The 18,094-nt window shown below is 55.4% G+C and overlaps 1 protein-coding gene across 3 annotated transcripts; it reads right to left on the bottom strand.

The window, feature by feature from the left end:
• Window positions 1-602: 602 nt before the first annotated feature.
• Window positions 603-16,818, bottom strand: MED25 (mediator complex subunit 25). 3 transcript variants are annotated; one of them, XM_021681375.1, is made up of 18 exons: window positions 16,672-16,818; window positions 16,530-16,575; window positions 16,099-16,223; window positions 9,616-9,714; window positions 9,100-9,220; window positions 8,690-8,852; window positions 8,408-8,538; window positions 8,033-8,120; window positions 7,747-7,940; window positions 7,184-7,312; window positions 6,714-6,799; window positions 6,577-6,634; window positions 6,321-6,428; window positions 6,027-6,215; window positions 5,602-5,673; window positions 5,249-5,467; window positions 4,755-4,935; window positions 603-2,406 (listed from the first exon to the last, which is right to left on the bottom strand). In XM_021681375.1, exons 1-18 carry the CDS (start codon window positions 16,803-16,805, stop codon window positions 2,162-2,164), a joined length of 2,388 nt encoding a protein of 795 aa, XP_021537050.1. In that variant the 5' UTR covers window positions 16,806-16,818; the 3' UTR covers window positions 603-2,161. The 3 variants fall into 3 exon arrangements, with proteins under 3 accessions (XP_021537050.1, XP_021537052.1, XP_021537051.1); XM_021681376.1 differs by lacking the exon at window positions 603-2,406 and adding an exon at window positions 4,141-4,272; XM_021681377.1 differs by lacking the exon at window positions 16,099-16,223 and having other exon boundaries at window positions 16,672-16,748.
• Window positions 16,819-18,094: the final 1,276 nt, after the last annotated feature.

The raw sequence follows: 18,094 nt of genomic DNA on the forward strand, positions 1-18,094 counted from the left end.
CTCCTGCCTTCTGGCTCCCTGCCCAACCCGGATTTGTGGATCTATCTCAGGGCTGTCCTTGTCCCCGCGTCTTCTTCTTCCAGAGGTCGCAAAATGGCAGCCCGATGGCCTCATCAGACCCACAAGCGGATTTTGTTTGGTCCTCACAGTGTTTTTTGTTGTTGTTGTTGTTGCAATTTAAATGCCACTAGGTGGGGCAAGCACTCTGCAAGTTCGCCACAGTCCCCATCACTCCCTACTGTCTTATACCCGTCCGCTTCACACATTTCCATCACCTGCCTGGTCCCTGAAGCCATCTGAGTTTTCAAAAACCCCTGCTACATACAGGACGGGAAATGTCACCCACTCTCCCTTCAACCACCACCAGCGTCTCCTGCTCAGTCTTTTGTCTGTGCCAGAGCCACCTAGGGAGCTCGATCAAAATGGCGATTCCCAGCCTCCCTCCCGCCCCCAGATTCCATTCAGCAGTGCCACGGCAGGGATGGTAAACTCAAATGCCTACAGGAGCCAGGCGGGCCACATAAATGAGTGAACTAGCCAGGCATGAGAAAAGTCGACGGCCAGAAATAAAATCAAATTGTATCTTTACTGAACGATGGTGAATGCACGGAACAGAATACAAACATGTATGATACTGGAGTTTATATTTCAAATTCAAAATTGAAAAAATACAAATTGAAAAATAGAAATATTTAATTATTAAAATTTTCTCTTTCATAATTCTTTTGCTCCTTTGATTTTGAAGCCAGAAGGCTGAACTCACCCCCCTTCCGCACCGAGAGGTCAGCGTCAGGCCATGGATGTCATAGTGGGACAGGCAGTTTAGAATTCAACCTTGAATCCTTAACTGGGAATGGTTATTTCATTTGAATCAATTTTGTAACGGAAAACAGCTGTTTACAAGCGTGGGCACCTCCAAACACCGAAATTCAAGACAACTGCTGGAGAGTTGTAGGGGTGTGATCTTCCAATGGCGTCACAGTTGGGAATCAGCACCCTACGGCCCTGTAGTTCAATAACTACAACTTGTGGTCTGCATTCACATCATCGACAGTAACCGACGAAGGCAAACTGGACAGTGTTAGTTCATTTTCACAGAGTCTAGATGCAGAGAGCCTTTGGGGGAATTTGGTCTTGAACCCCACCAGCTGGGTGAATATGGTCCAGGCCATGTCTTTTGTTTCTGGAAACCAATTGCAGCGAAGAAACTATTCCTTGCCAGTGGCTTCCTCGTTTTTGCCAGGACTGGGCAAACACAATCATACATTCAAGTAGCTGTTTGTGAACGTCTTTGCAGAGAACTAGTGTTCGGGGGGAGTGGGGGGGGTTGTAACTTCGACCAAAAGTCTTTGACCGACCTTCTCAGGGGAACCAAGGTGTGGCCTTCATCTCATTGGAGATGAACCAAGTCAACGGATTTCAACAGTGCAGATCCCTTCCACACCATTACGTGACAACCAGGTCACAGAGCTTCTGTCAATACATCGGGTCAAGGTCACTGTCCACCTGCCCGCAGTTAAAGCACAGGAACGTGTCGAGGACATCTGCCGTGTGTTCCATGTACCTTCTGAACACAACTCAAGTCCTGGTGATTGAGGCAACGAGCTGACTTGCGTCCTCGCCGAGTGTTGCCTCCCAGGATTGAGGTGCCCTAACAAGGCCCCCTGTGACACAGATCATTACATTACCACAACGGTCTGTGACTGTGCTTAGGAATTCTTGCCAGTCTGTGTGAGTATTTCTGTCAATACACACACAAAATAGCTCATCTCCCAGCGTTGGGCCTGCCTGGGCACTGTGTCACAGACTTTTTCGGTCGTGTCAAAATTCTCCATACCACAAATAAATAAAGCTAGCCGGGTGGTAAGAGTTCATGAGCAACGCTAGAAAAGGCCACAGTGGAGTTGACTCTTTCAAGCACCTGGACTTGTAAATCTTCTGGTTTTATCTTCGACTCACGGCGCAATGCAAACGCCCGTCAGGCCGAAAGGATAGTCTCAACAGGCGAACGAACGTCTCTGTCCAGGACCCGCCGTCCTGCTCCTTTACAAACTCGCCATCAGTGGAAGGCTTTAACGCCCAGGTCGTGCTTTGCTCGTTACTCGAACTGCACTTTGCAGCAACGCCGCTTCTCAGACCTGCTTTCTTTCCAAAGCAAACCCTACTGACACTTGAGGCCCTTCTTCAGTTCACTGAGTATCGCGTCTCGCATCTGTTCTGTGTACTGGTCGAAGCTCTTACTGTGCTTTGATTCGTAATGACGTCTCAGGTTGTATTCTTTCAACACAGATACGATTTTTTTGCATATTAAACACATAGGCATGCTCTTCACTTCCACAAAGAAATAGGCTCGCTCCCATTTTTCTCGAAACACGTGGCCCTCTCGGTCTCTCTTTCGTTTTGCCACTTTTGATAGAGACATGGGTACAAGAAAGATTTCACTTGCCTCTGAATGCTACCACAGGAACAACCACAGTGCAAGCCCAAAGGCAATGACCCTCTGCCTCGCGGTGGGGGAGCCAAACGGGAGTGGTGGGGACTGTGGCGAACCAGCGAGCACACGCCCCATCGAAAGGGGCAGCTCCAGCCCATTGTTGCTAGGCAGAAGGGCGGGCCCAGAGGTGCCAGAACTTCTGACTTGTCAAGAGAAGCCAAGGCTGCAGATTGTGTGTGTGTGTGTGTGTGTGTGTGTGTGTGTGTGAGACAGAGAGAGTGTGTGTGTGTGTGTATGTGTGTGTCTGCGTGCGAATTATCCTGATTTTTACAACTAACTCGTTAGGAAAAAAGGCTACGTATGCTAACACAGGGAAGGCCAAACAAAACTCATCTGCAGAGTGGCCCATGGGCCACCAGATTGCAACCTCTCTCCTGAGATGGGGCCCAGGAATCGGATGTTAACCAGCGTCCCAAACAATGCGGATGCTGGTGGTCCAGGCATGGACCACGCGCTGAGCGATGCTAGTCTAGAGTCTTGACAACAGACAACGAACTCTCTGCCTCCAGGCTGGACCGTCCTTGCACTCCACATCGTGTCTGTATCCAGCTGCCCCCTAGACGTCTCCCTGAGGACATTCTTGCCTCGCCACGTCCCAAACCTGTCCCCTGCCATGTTTTCCACCTCAGGGACAGCCCCACTGTCCACCTTGTTCAAGGCCCTGGAAGGTCCGTCTCTGGGACCTGAGGCTGGCCTCTCCTCACGTGCAATCTTGTCCACTCCTGTGGCTTCAACAATCAAACATATGCCATTTCCTAAGAACACATCCTGAACTCCCAACATGTGACCTGTGACATGGACACTCCTTGAACCATTAGCACTCACTACCGGCTCCTTCCCCCAGTTCCCTCACTCAAGGAGGCTCCGTCATCTACCAGCACCCAGGCCAGGAGCCAGGGGCAGACTCTGACGCCACCCCTTCACCCCCAATTCCTTTGCATGGCATGCCAAGTCCCTAGACTCACCCCTCTTGCCCCCTGACTCGATCCCAGCCCCTCCACCAGCCTCTCCCCTCCCGGGGCCACCACCCCGGCCTCCTCCCCGCATTCCTGGCCTTGTCTTGCCCCGTTGCACTCGACAACCCAGAGACCCTGACAACCAGCCAATCCAGACCTGCTCCCTGCACGTGGGACCTCCCCTGGCTCTTCTGCGTCCTCAGGACAAACCTTGAGCCACTCAGTTTGGAACCCGAGCATCCTCCCAACCTGGCACCTGCCCACCTCTCCAGGTCCCTCGTCCTCAAGCTGGACTTGCACCTCTGAATACCCCAAGCTTTCTCCTGCCCTCACACGTTCACTTCTGCCGTCCCCGCACCTAGATCACCACTTGCCTCCTTCCTTCTCGGCCTCGTCGACTCCCACTTCTCCTCCAAGACTGCTGAGCCCAGCTGGCTCAGAGGCCTCTTCCGGGTACCCACCCTATCTCCGCGAGGGCACACGGCCCTGTGAGCGCTGCCTGCCTGCCTCCACATCCCACCCCCCCGGCCCAAAGCCAGGCTGCACCAGACTGCCTGACTCACTGTGGAGACCCTGGTGTCACCAGCCCAGAGCCTCAGGGACATCTGCTGAAGCGAAAACAAGGACAGAGAGGTCTCCTCCAGGTCTCCTGCCCAGTCCTGGGGGACGTCAGTGACGGGAGCCGGGGTGTGTGTTAAAAGGAACTTTATTGGGTGTCGGGGGTTCAGATGAGATCCATGAGGATGTCGTCCTCCATGACGCTGGGCTGCAGGCCCGGCTGGGGAACCGGGCCCCGGGGACCCCCGCTCAGCAGCATCTGACCTGGGGGGCAGTGGGGAAGGGACTGCATCTCCCAGTAGTCCCTGGGGCCCTGGAGGGCCCTGGGCCTGCTTCCTCCCTCTTCCTCTGGGAGCCCAAGGTAATGACTTTTCTAGGAAGCCCCAGGGGGACCCATCAGAGGCACCTTCTGGCCCCGTCTGGTCACAAATGTGCTGATTTCCATGAGCCTTTAGGAGCCCATCCCCCAAACTACTTCTCTGGCCCTAAGACTATGTTTCCCATCAACCCCAGGACACACAGGAAAGGAATCACAAAAAGAGATCTTGCCCCACTAGGTCTTGAGCCCCTGGGCTGTACTTTCCAGGAGCCCTCCGAGCCTCCCAAGAATCCTGGGGGGGTGGGGACCAGCTACCATTCTTGAATCCAGGACTTCACTTCCCAGGAGCCCTTGGTCTTGAGGCTCTAGCCCAGAGGCTGCTGGGACACTCAGTCCAGACCCCTGCCCTCCCCGGGGACCTCCTTACCTGGCAGTGGAGCTCTTGGGGGAAGCTGTGCGGGCCAGGACTGGGCAGGCGGTGGGTGCAGGAGGGGAGGCCCCAGCTGGGGTTGCCCCAGGCCCTGGTGTGGTGGGGGCAACAGTGCAGGAGCCCCTGGTGGCTGGAGGTGGTGGAGGGAGGCTTGGGGTGGGGGCACCCCGCTCTGGGGCTGCGAGAACAAAGAAAGTGGCTCAGAGAGAGCCCCCACCCCATCAAGCAGCCTCTAGCACAGAAGCTGCTCAGAGAACATCTCATCCAGTGGTTGCGGTTGGGGGGGGGAGTGTCTTTCTTCAAAGGAATCTTAGCAGCAGCCTACTTAAGATAGACACAGAGGAGCCGGTCTGCCTGGGGCCCTTGGCAGGGCTCTATTCACACCCTCTGATCAAAGCCAACCTCCTTCCTCCCAAACAAAAGGACCAGAACCATCAGGGCCCAGGGCCCAGCCCCATGGCGCCCATCTGCCCCCCACCCCCAAATCTCACCGGAGGTGGGTTGAGGAGGAGACTCCGCAGTTGGGGGTTGGCTCCAGGGTTCTGAGGCCGAAGGATGGGTCCAGGAGGGGGAGGGCCGGGGGCTGCTCCAGGAGGGCCTTGGGGGGCACCTGGGGGGGCCTGGGCAGCACCTTGGGGCTGGGGCTGTCCTGAGGCTGCGGAGGCCCCCACAGAGCCCTGAGGCTGGGGCTGTGGTGGGCGGAGCTGGAGCTGGTAGGAAGAGATGGGGGTGAGGGACGAGGCAGATTCCCCAGACTTCTTGGCCTCCGAGGTCAGGTCAAAATGACAGTGTTCTTTGGGGGTCTCCCCCGCCCTGGCCCTGACCCCACCAGCCCTCTCCTCACCAGATTCTGTGAGGGTCTCGCCTGGTCCTCCAGAATGGGGCCCAGCCCAGGGGGTGCCTGCTGTGCCCCCATCTGTGTGGGACAGGGAGCAGGTCAGTGACTGGGGGTGGGAGTGGGGGTCCTGTGTTTGGGCAGGGGGAGCCTTCTGAATCCTGAAGGGGAACCTGTCAGGAACTAGGAACGTTCTTTGGGGGTGGGTGGTCTGGGAAGTAAACCTTACTTTCCCAAGTCCCCAAGGGAAGGCTGTGTCTGAGATTTGATCCAGACACTGAAAGGGGTACAAAGATCGCAAGAAAATGTGTGGAAGGGACTGAACCCAGGTGGCCACATCTCAGCCCAGGAGGGATGCTGGGGGTCTGGCCACAAGCTCAGGGGCCCAGGTGGGCAGGGGTGGGTGCTAGGGGAGGGAGGCCCTGGTCACTCACCCCACGCTGCTGCTCCAGCTTCTGCTGCTGGACTTGCTTGTGGTTGGTGATGACCTGCCGGATGCCGTTGACAAAGCCGCTCTGGTCGTAGGGGATGAGGCCCATGAAGATCTTCTTCTTGGACGAGTACAGGAGCATGAGCACCCGCACCTCGCAGGGGGCCGTGTGGGGGAAGTGCACGCAGCCAGCCTGGCAGAGGACGTGCATTAGTCACCCCTGAGAAAGAGGAGAAGGGGGCACCCACCCCTCCCAGTTCTAGAAGCTCTGCAGGCACCCGCCCTGCCCCGGACTCACAAAGCCATTGCCCATGATGCGATAGAGGCCTTTCAGGGACTCCAGGTCCTTGTTGGTGAAATGGAACTGCACCATCCTCGAGTTCCGGAACAAAGGGCCCAGGGTGGTCTGCGGGAGACACAGGCCGGCATGCAGAGTGGGGAAGTGAGGAGCAAGGAGCCGAGGCAGGTGGGGGGGGGGGGCAGGGAAGGGATGAGGGAAGAGAATGGGACTAGCCGACCGGGAGGGGCGGGCGGTGCTCCCTTGAGCCACTCACCAGCAGCTGCTGCGGGATGAGCTGCATGATCAGCTTCTGAGGCCACTGCTCTGTCTTCCTGAGGGCCAAGGGGAGAGGCGTCAGGAGGATGCAAGCCCAGGTCCACCCAGCCCCCAGCCCTACAGTCAGTCACCTACAAGTTCTCGCCGTGATTCACATAGACCTGGCACGGCAGCGACCGCGTCAGCTTGGTGTTGGCGTCCACGGAGGCAGGTTTGGGCTTCTGAGTGGAAAAGCAGAACGTGTCACGGCGAAAAGGGCCCCAGAGCCTGGTCCCCTCAACCTCTCCTGCCCTACCCTGGGAGCCCCAGAGCTCAGGACCTCCCCCAGCTCAAGTCCCACAAGCCCTGGGCCCCTCCTCCAGACCAGCGGTCCCATAACCTCTGTCCCCTCCCTGCAGGGGATCCCCTGAACCCCCGTCACGCCCCAAAACTAAAAACTTTTCAGTGCTTCACGGCAACACAATTCTTACTACCTCCCTGGTCCTGAACTCAAGGCTTCTTGAGACTCTCCTCAGGACCAAAAGTGCCACAGCCTCACAGGGACCCTGGCCCAGCCCCATGTCCTAACAGGCTGTGAGATCCACATGGCTCCCCGAGCTACTCACCTCCTGCCACTCGAGGACCCCGCTCCAGGCCAGGAGTTTATTGGAGACTGACTGCTGCCCCCCGAGGGCCGGGGCCCCTAGCTGGGCTGGGGAAGGGCCGCTCACCCCGCCTGGGGCCACCGAGCCCGCCTGCCAGAGGGGAGCAAGGAGGGCAGTGGAGCAGGGTCAGACCATCTCCTGGGAGGGGCATCCCAAGAGAGAGACAGACCAGCAGGAAAAACAGAACGCAGGTTCCTTTCTCAACACCACTCGACAGTCCCTGGGACCATAAATGCTCTGACTCCATAGGATCTAAGAACTCTAAGACCCACGGTGCCCCAACTCCCAGGATCCCTTGGACGCCTCTGAACAGTTCACACCCGCCAGGAGCCAAAGCCCCGCCATTCCGTCCCCACACCCTCTAGTCTCAGTCGTCTGTGGCACCAACCCCGTGAACCCCTGAGGACCGAGGACAACGAGACCCACGTATCCTTACACCCTCCTCAGGAAGGCAAACTGCTAGGCCTCTGCTCTGTCAGCAGCAGACAGGAGTAGGGCAGCGGGGCAGCTGTGCAAGCACCTACCATGGACGGTGCCCCAGGCTGTGCAGTGGGGGCCAGGCCTGGGCCAGGAGCCACAGTGGAGACCAGACTGGGCTGGGAAGCAGGGGGTGGCTTGGGGGCGCCAGGGGGCCCTGGGGCTAGTGGTGGGGCCGGCGCCTGGCTGAAGGGGGGACCCACTCCTGAAGCCGCTTGCTGGAGAGGGTTAATGGGTGAGACTGTGGAAGAGACCAAGAGAAGAGGTGGGGACAGATGTGCAGAGAGGCCCGGGTGACCTCAGCCCACCTCATATCCCCGCCTCGGGACTCACAGCGTGGGCCTAGCCCAGCCTTCTGGTTCTTGGCAGCTTCCACTGCATTCTGGGCCGCCACTTGAGCTGCACTGAGGTTCCCAGGGACCTGGGGGTAGAAGGCGATGAGGACTGCGCACTCCAGTCCGGGTGTCCCGTAGGGTCACGCCACCGTGCCCACCCAAGGCACAGCTGCCCCGGCCATGATATCACAGCAGGATGACTCCCATCACTCCACAGGGATGGCATTCTCTGCCCCCAAGTGTCCCACCCACCTCGGGGTCCCAGTGGAGACTCCCCATCACCCCACAAGCCCAGACATCCAGCTAGGTCTCTCCCAAGAGGCCAGGGCTCCCACAAGGCCCCAGGAGCACATCCCCCTGGCCACATCCATACCTGATACTGCTGGGGGACAGGGGGCAGAGGCTGCTGGGGGGCTGCTGAGAGTGAGGCGCCTGAGGGTGGAGCTGGAGGCAGGGGGACAGGCTGCTTTGGCTGGAGGGGGCCTGGGGCTGAACCACCCCCAACTGAGAGCGAAGGATGGACGACCGAGGCCCCGCGCGAAGGGGTTTGAGAGAGGGGAGAGAAATCCAAGTCAAAAAAAAGAAAAGAAATCCAAGTCAGAGGGAGCAGAGGGGGACACCCCCCATTGCCCCACTGCTGGCACTTAGGCCTCACCCGGCAGCACGAGCCCCCGCACCAGCACCATGTGCCGGGGGTCCTGGCTCACATCTGTTGGTGGCTGCAGCGGCTCCAGCAAGGCCGGGGGAGCTGCCTTCTCGAACAGAAGCCTTAGGGCAGGCAGCTTCCGGGGAGACACTATGGAGAAGTGGATCCCTTGCTGCAGGAGAAGAGAGGCGTGGTCAGGGCGGGGCTGTCGGGGCCGACCCCCAGGCTACCACACCCACTGGGCCCTAAAACTAAATTCCCATCAGGCTTTGAGACAAGTGACCCTGGGACCTGTATTAGCTGCCTCAGGGGATTCTGGGTTATAGTTCTTCCAAAAGGACGTTAGCAGAGCTGGTCACAACTCAGAGGAGTCCAGGCCCCCCTCCCTGAGCTCCTCCCTCAGACTCAAGAGTCCTCACCTCCCCTATCTTCTGCACAAGACTCTCCGTCGTGTACCCAGAGTACGTGGTGCTCTCGACAGCAGGGAGCAGGTACGGGGGCGAGTTACAGATAAGGAGGCAGACGCGGTGTGTCTGGCCGCTGCCAGGGAGAAGGAAAGACATGGAGCAGGTAACAGGGGCCCTGAGAAGGGACAGACCCAGGCCCCGGAGAGTGGAAGTACTCCACCCCACAGGAAGTCAGGAGTAACGGCCCCATTTTACAACTGAGAACACTGAGGCCCAAAGAGGTTCCTGACTCCCTCTAAGTTGCCGAGCAGGCAGAGAAAGCAGGAGGCAGACCCGGAGCAGGATCCTCTTCCCGATGAGGACACCCAGACCAGGCATTAGCCAGGGGACACCTCCTGCCTCCCAGCCAGAGCGCTCAGGGCTCAGAGCCCACCCACTTCCCCAGCGTGAGGCAGTGGGGGGGGTCCCGCAGCAGACAAAGCCAGGTGGAAAGAGACACGGGGAGCCGCACAGGCTGGGCACACTCACATCTGCTCCCGCATCTTCTTGAAGTCATCGAAGAGCTGCAGGGCCGTGCTGAGGCCTTCTGCGATGAGGCTGCAACTCTCACCACCCCCGCCCATGAACCTGCAGGGGGCAAGGCTGTCAGCCCCAGGGTCCCCTGTGGCACCCCGGGCTGCCACCTCCCAGCCCCCAGGCCACAGTTGAAGAGCCTGCGCCCATGTCGCCCTCCTCCCCACACTCTACCGTGCACTTGGGCACACGGACACTGCGGAGTTTCCTGCTCTATCCCCAGTGCCGACGCAATGCCAGGCCTAGTGAATGTGGACAAGGGCTGTTTGTCATCCCCTCTGACAGAGTACCTCTGGCCAGAGGCCCTGCCAGAGCACGGAACAGGGAAAGGCCCAGGACACCTGGCCCATGATCTGGTCCCGTGTCCCCATCCCTCCACACCTCCCCTCAGGGCTGTCTGTTCCACCTGTAAAGCCAGCCCTGGCCTCTGCCCACCCTCCCAGCCAGATATGGGGGTCTCTCTGTCCTCCCAGTGTCAAGGGTTGAATTGTGTCCCCCTCCCCAAGAGACGCTGAAGGTCCTAACCTCCCTCCCCCCATAATCCCAGAATGTGACCTTATTTGGAAATGGGGTATTTATAGAGGTAAGGACACTACACTGAGGTCACAGGGTGGGCCCTAATCCAATGTGACCCAGGTCCTTATGGTCAAAACAGGGAAATGTGGATACAGAAACAGACATGCTCAGAAGGAAGACAATGGAGAGACACACGGAGAACGCCATATGGAGATCGGAGTGACGCTATCACAAGCCAAGGATTGTCTGGGGACACCAGAAGCTAGAAGAGACAAGGACCTTCCCCCACAGGCTCCAGAGGGAGCATGGCCCGCATGGCCCTGCCCACACCTTGATCCTGGGCTCCTGGATCTAAACTGTGTCACTACCTTTCTGTGGTTCTAAGCCAACTAGTTTTTGTTCTTGCTTTTTTAAGATTTTATTTATCTATTTAAGAGACAGAGCGAGCGAGCACACCCATGTATGAGCAGGGGGAGGGGCAAGAAGCAGACCCCCGCTGAGCGCGGAGCCCAACATGGGGCTCGACCCCAGGACCCTGAGATCATGACCTGAGCCGAAGTCAGACGCTTAACCGACTGAGCCACCCAGGTGCCCTTAAGCCAACCAGTTCTTACTACTTTGTTTCGGCAGCCCCAGGAAACGCATACACAGACTCGGGTTTCTCTTCCATCTGATGTGCAGACAGGTCACCAGCGACCATCCCACTGGGGCGTGGCTTGGGGACAGCCTCTATGTGAGTGCAGCTGCTGCCACCACAGTTCTCCAGGTCACATGGCTGTGAGGCCGACTCAGCCACAGGTACATGTGTGCAGACTGGGCCCCTCTCTGGGAGCGTTCAGGATCCTGTCCCCTTAAATTGTGGCCCCCGCACTGGTCTCCTCTCTTACCCCACAGTCTGGCATTAGGGAAGCCTCGGGAAATGTGTGTTAAAATTGAATGGCTAGGGGCGCCTGGGTGGCTCAGTCGGTTAAGCATCTGCCTTCGGCTCAGGTCACAATCCCAGGGTCCTGGGATCGAGCCCTGCATCGGGCTCCCTGCTCGGCGGGGAGCCTGCTTCTCCCTCTGCCTGCCTGCCTACTGATGATCTCTCTCTCTCTGTCAAATAAATAAACAAAATCTTTAAAAAAAAAAAAAATTGAATGGCTAAAGGTGTGGAGCTGGCTCAGTCGGTAGGGCATGCAACTCTTGATCTTGGGGTCGGAGTTTGAGCCCCATGTGTGGCATGGAGTTTACATAAACACGTATGTACATAAATACATAACAAAGGGCTGCCAATCCAACCATGTCCATTAAGACCAGAATAAAGCCAAGTTCTCAGCTGGGCATTTGGGGCCCTCCGTGCCCCGGGCTCTGCCCACCTTCCTGCTCCATCCTCCTCTAGGTATAAGTCGTCCAGAATGTCTCACGTGTCCCTGGTCTTCGTGATCTGCCACATAACCAGTTTTCTGCCTCTGCTGTTTGCCATGACCCCACACATCCCTCTTCTGGCCCAGGAGGAAAATCCCTGCTTATCTATCCTTTTTTTTTTTTTTTTTTTAATTCTTTTTTTTTTTAAAGATTTTATTTATTTATTTGAGAGAGAGAGAATGAGAGAGAGCACATGAGAGGGGTTAGGGTCAGAGGGAAAAGCAGACTCCCTGCCGAGCAGGGAGCCCGATGCGGGACTCGATCCCGGGACTCCAGGATCATGACCTGAGCCGAAGGCAGTCACTTAACCAACTGAGTCACCCAGGCGCCCCCTGCTTATCTATCCTATGACCACCCCCACCCCAAGTCCAGCGTCCCCTCCTCCAGGAAGCCTGCCTCAGCTGCCACCTGATTTTAGGGCCCACCCTCAATCGTATCACATGTCACCAGATACTGTGACTTTCAGGCTTCCCTCCACAGCGCACCTGACTCCCAGAGTCAGGGTAGCCTTCAGTGAGGGGGACCAAGTGGTCGGTCTGAGACATCTCCAGCTTGTGTCCAAGCTGCTCAAGGACACACCGGGTCTCAAAGCATGCCTCCTGAATGAGTGAACCACAGCAGCTTGACCCCTCTGCTCCTTTCCCAAACTTCTCAGGCCAACTGTTATCAGTTGCAGGCTTCCGCCCTCTTCTCCTTCTAGCCCTGCGACCCCAAAGCCTGCCTTCCCCCTCTCAGGGCACTCGGGCCCCACCGATGCTCCTTACCCCCACGCCCTGCTCCCAGCCCTCCTCTTCCTTACCACCAAGACTGTTCCACACAAGAACTTGAAGGCCAGAGTTTCAGGGGCAGACCCCAATGAATGAACCGACCCTGCATCCACCCTGCTGTGACTTCCTGTTCCCGAATAAATCAAACCACTATTTTCATGAGACTTTTTGAGCCAAAAGTGTCCTGGTTGGGCCTGGCCGGAAGGCGGGGGGCAGATACGGAGCAACTGCTTCATGGGTGCAGGTCCCGTTTTAGGGGCATGAAAACGTTTTGGGCCTGTGAGATTGCACAGCGTAAACACACTAAATGCCACTGAATTGTTCACTTTAAAATAATCACCTCTGTTACGTGAATTTTATCTCAATTATAAAAAGTAATTTATGAGAGAAAGTGTGATCGACCAATCACTTTGAGATTCTAAAACCTTTTTCCTTCCAGGGTGGGTAGGCTGTCTGTTAGGCGCTGAGAGAGATATGGAACACATGTTTTGTCCAGGAAATGAGAACCGCTTGAAAAATGGGGAGCAGAAATAAAATCTGGACAGTGCCAAAATATGTTTTGAATACCACAGAGTTTACGATAAGCCTTAATTCCAAATGAACCCCTCAATGATGCAAATGTGAAGATGAAAGTGCCCTGGTGCCACAGGTGGGCTCTGACTCTTAACTGCTTCCCAGGCTCCTTGCTGATGCCATACCCACATCCCCAGTCTTCGCTGCCTGCCCTCACGGGGTAATGAGCCCTTGGAGGCCCCCGGAGGTACTGGTCAAAACGAGTGATTGTGAACAGCGACCAGGCTTGACCCGCCCGGCTGGTCGCCCCACTATGGACACCAGCTCCAAGAGGGCCAGAACCTGGCCTGCCTTATGTCCCCAACTCCTCAGGGCCCAGGACAGTTTGCACCACAAACATTTGTTGAAGGAATGAATGAATGAATGAACAGATGGTCACAGTGCTAGGGAGAAGACACTCAGGGCTCCTTCTCCTTCTACCCTATTCTTTCTGATTCTGGGTCACTTGCTGCAGGGGAGGAGGAAAAAAGAAAACCCGCCCCTCTTGAAAGAAAGGAAATGGAACATCAGAAATAAATCTTCCCAAAGCAAGGACGTTTCAAAAATCACACTGCACGCTTTGTTCCTTACGTTACGGACGTTCTGGGAGAAGATAAGATTTCTTCCCCGAGTGGGAACAAAGCCCACAGACTTCCTTTGTGATCTTTGTGCCAGACCACCTGGCAACGTCACAGAAAGTGAATTTAGATGGTTACATAGGACTTGATAAAACAATGACCACTGCCAATGTTTATCAGCTCATTGGGAGGATTCCGCAGTGAGCACACAGCCTACAAAGCTTTTTCATTTGGCTAAAGGTACAGTGTATTCTAAGTTGATTAAGGAGGAGGTGTGGATATGTGCTGAATGTGTTCAGAAAGCATTTCCCTCTTATCTTCCACATGCTTTGTAAAGACTTATTTACTTACCTATTTTTAAGATTTTTTAAAGTTTTTATTTACTTAAGTTATCTCTACACCCATCGTGGGGCTTGAACTCACAACCCCAAGATCATGCTCTTCCGACTGAGCCAGCCAGGCACCCCTGGAAAGTTTTAAATAAGGGGGTTTAACTGCTTGTCCTGACACGTCAACACCCACTAGAAGATTTGGTTTCTTAGTGATTATCTTTTCCATGGCTTTCACTCATTTACTTACTGTCAAGGCCTCCTGAGACCTTTTGGGTGCCAGGCCCCAGCTGGAAACAAAAAAGCAGAACACCAGGGACCTAGACATTCACAGTCCAGAGGCATGGGGCTGCGACCGGGGAACAGCTGGGAGTGGCAGGCGCAGGGGAGGGAGCGACTGGCTGTTTGCCAGCACCAGGGAAGGGATACTGGAGTTGGGTCTTGCACCTTATAGTTCACCAGGAAGAACCAGAGTATAAAGTGCATTCTGGGCATTCATTCACGTACTCCCTCATTCCACACAGTTCTCCTAGACCTCCTTGGTGCCCGACCGTGCTCAGTGCTAGGTACTTGAGGGACAGCACACTTGAACTTGGGCCTCAAAAAGCCCCCACTTACCATTATTCAAGTCTTACAACAATCTATCTCAGTGCTTCTCAGCTGGGGTGGATTTTGTCTCCCCAACTCCCCACCCCAGGGGACACTTGACAATGTCTGGAGACATCTCTGTGTGTCACAACTTGGAGGTGGCTCCTGGCATCTAGTGGCTAGAGCCAGGGAGGCTACTGAACATCAGGCACTGCACAGGACAGCCCCCCGCAACAGTGAATTATTTGGCCCAAAGTATCAACAGTACCGAGGTTGGGAAATCCTACTCTGTCCTGACTAGTAGCTCGAATGACCATGAGAGGTCAAACTTGGGTGTCAGCTTCCCAGTGAACATGCAGCACCCAGTCCAGCACAAACAGCCTGGAACAAAGCAGGCACTCAGCAAACACTTGCTGCATAAACGTATGAAGAGAACAACAGCCATGAACCGGTGCCGCTTAGTGAACTCTAACCCCAGACCAGACCCTGGGCTAGGCAGGATGAAGGCACCGCATGAAGATGAGCTCGTGATTCTCCCAAGAGCACCCGAGATCCGGACTACCATTATCCATTCACAAACCAAGAAACCGAGAACTGAAACAACAGCGAACACTAACATAGCACTTAATACATGCCAGGTGCTGTTTTAAGTGGTCACCAACTCATTTAATTTAATTCCCGAAGAATGCATGAAGTCCTGGTAGCCAGGCCCCCCCAGTGATCCCCACCTCCTGGTATTCACACCCTTGGCATTCGTCTCCCCTCATGCTCCTCGCACTGAACAGGACTGCCTTCTACAACAAACAGAACATGGCAGAGGTAATGCTGTGTGACTTCCAAAAGTTGGATCATAAAAACCCTTGTAGCCTCCTCCTCTTTGCTCTCTCTGTTGTGTTGCTTCCTTTGAGATAAGCCGGCTGCCAGGTTAGGAGGACACTCTGCAGCCACAGAGTGAGCCACCTTGAAAACGGATCAGCCAGTTCCTTGGATGACTGCAACCTCATGAGACCCTGAGCCAGAACTATCCAGTTAAGCCAGTCCTGAATTCCTTACTTACAGAAATGGCATGAAATAATCAACGTTTATTGTTCCGAGCCACTAAGTTTTGGGATAATCTGTTATGCAACCCAGAATAAACAATACGATAAATAAGTAAGTACTACAACATCCCCCCTTTAAAGAGATAGGAGATAAGCTACATTAGGCACAAAGGGAGCAGGGACTCCTGGGTCTGGGAGTTCTGTTGTGGTTTAGCTGTGATTTGGTCGCAGGCTGTCTGCACCTGCACTGAGCGGGGGGAAGTGAACATTCCAAATCCCATCCAAAGCCCAGAGGGCTCTATCCTGGCCTAGGCCCCACCCCCCTTGCACTCAGGCTTCAGGGGGCCCATCTGAAAAAGGAAAACTGGAGTACAGATGAGAAACAGCCTAAGAATGTGGAGAACCTCACAATACGAGATGGGCGCTGGAGCTCAACAGGCCTCCCAAACTGGTAAGATTTTTCTACTTCCACACCGGATGGCAAAACCGCTGAGCACACAGAACCCACCACAGAAGTTGATCTGTGGACAAAAACTATCCCTCTCAGCCCTTTCAGCCACCCAGTGTGAGGGATGGTTTCTGAAGCTCAAACCAAGCCGCCGTCCATTCGCGGTCCCTCACAGGGTCCCCCAACGCACCCCAAGCACAAGAAAAAGCTCACTTAATGCCATCGAGCCAGGTGACAAACTCATAGGCGCTGCTGGTGGGAGCGTGACACTGTACGTAGGACTCGGGAGCGCAGTCCACCGTGTTGAACACCACGAGGCTGTACTGGGTCCCCCCATACTGGGAGGAGAGGACAGAGCAACTTTTCATCTGGGACCCCAGTCCAGCTCCTTCTCCCTCAGACCCGGGAGTCCCGTCCCCGGCTCCCTCCTCCCTCAGACCCGGGAAGCCGGATCCCCGGCTCCCTCCTCCCTCAGACCTGGGAGGCCGGTCCCCGGCTCCCTCCTCCCTCAGACCCGGGAGTCCCGTCCCCGGCTCCCTCCTCCCTCAGACCCGGGAGTCCCGTCCCCGGCTCCCTCCTCCCTCAGACCCGGGAGGCCGGTCCCCGGCTCCTCCTCCCTCAGACCCAGGAGTCCCAAGACTCACGTCTCCCCCGAAGTCCGTCTCGGCAGGAGGACCACCATTAAAATACCTGTGAGGGTCGGAGGCAAAAGGTCGGGGTCAGGCAAGAAACCATGGAAAACTAAAGTCGGAGGGCCGGATTGGAAGTCGCGGAAACGACACTCACTCGATGGCCGGAAGCAGGTAGTGCTTGCGCAGCCCTTCGAAGTAAGGCCCCAGGTTGGCTGTGCCCTCAATCACAAACACCACATCAGCCACGAGGCCCCCGGCTCGGGCCGGGCCTTCCGACCCGGGGACCATGCCCCGCGCAGCAGCCGCCACCGCCGCCACCGCCGCCACCGCCGCCACCGCCGCCGCCACCGCAGCCGCTGCGGGATGAGCGGAAGTGCGCCTGCGCCGCGCGTGCACCGGCGTCGGACGTCTTAGCGCCGCTGCTTGACGCGCCTGCGGCCATGTTTGTGCGGGGCAAGGAGGGAGCGTTGGTTCTGTGTCCATCCTCGTTCGTGCCCGCCGCGTGCAAGATTAAGAGCATAGCGAACCCCTTCGGGGGCCTGACGGGAAAGATTGAATTATTGTCAGGACTGTGGAGTGACATATACTGAGAGAGGGGCAGTCGGCCGCCATCTTTGAGCGAGGCGCCTGTTCCGACTCTGGTCTCAATCGGAGGGTCAGGAGACCTGGTTGCTATGCAACGCATACGCAGCCTTAGTTTTCTAGGGAGAGATTAGGTTTCTAGTTAAATTTTTTCTGGCGCGGGGAGATGGGGGGAGGGTCGTGTGAAGGATCCAATCACATCCTCTGAAATGGGTTACTAGGCAACGCTCGAGCTTGCCGTCCACTCGGAGGGGAGTGCAGCTGCTCTTCCCCCTCAAAGAAGCCGAATTCCGACCCAAGTGGCGGTTGCTAGGCAACACCTGGTTGTTGTTTTCTGGGAGGGCGGCCAGAAACTGGCCTAGAACATAAATACATTCCAGGTGGATTAAAAATGTAAATGCAACAGATGAAACCTTAAAAATAGCTGAAGGACTAAAGAAACACGCTGTACAATCCTGAAACCTGGAAAAAGAGTTTATCCTCACAGCAAAGCCAGAAAACGTAAAATATTGATCAATTTGTCCAAAAGACTCCATAAACCGAGTTGGAAAACAAAATACGATAAACTGGGAAAGTCATTTGTAACATATATGTTGACTGAAATTTACTACACAAATACATCTTCCCAATAAAATTTTAGGAAAATAAAAAAAAAGATATTTTTTAATGGTAGGAGGCTCTTCCCCCACACAAAACAATTTAAAATGGCAAGTAAACATCTGAAAACTGCTTATCTTCAATTAAAAAGCATTTTACCTTTGTCACGTTAATTAATACGGGAAAGAATAAAGTCCATGAGGGCGGGAGAGTTTGGCCTCAAACACAGTCTAGAGGCGGTGTGAATAAGCACAACTTTTCCCAGTGCATTTTGGCAATGTACCTCAAGATAAAAGGGTGCCTTCCTCTCACACACAGTTGTATCACCATTTTGTCACATTTACCTTATCCATCCCTTTTTTCTTTTATTTTCTCTGCTGAAGTCTTTTATTTTATTT

The sequence above is a fragment of the Neomonachus schauinslandi genome, chromosome 16 (genome assembly GCF_002201575.2).
Source record: "Neomonachus schauinslandi chromosome 16, ASM220157v2, whole genome shotgun sequence".
Lineage (NCBI taxonomy): Eukaryota > Metazoa > Chordata > Mammalia > Carnivora > Phocidae > Neomonachus > Neomonachus schauinslandi.

What these genes read in the sequence shown, in the direction of transcription:
- MED25 (XM_021681375.1), bottom strand. Translation starts at nt 16,805, where the DNA reads ATGGTCCCCGGGTCGGAAGGCCCGGCCCGAGCCGGGGGCCTCGTGGCT. An exon ending in ACCTGGCTCGATGGCATTAA is followed by an intron (nt 9,715 to 16,098) that starts GTGAGCTTTTTC and finishes TGCCCCCTGCAG; the next exon opens with GTTCATGGGCGGGGGTGGTG. An exon ending in AGCTGGAGCAGCAGCGTGGG is followed by an intron (nt 5,674 to 6,026) that starts GTGAGTGACCAG and finishes TGTCCCACACAG; the next exon opens with ATGGGGGCACAGCAGGCACC.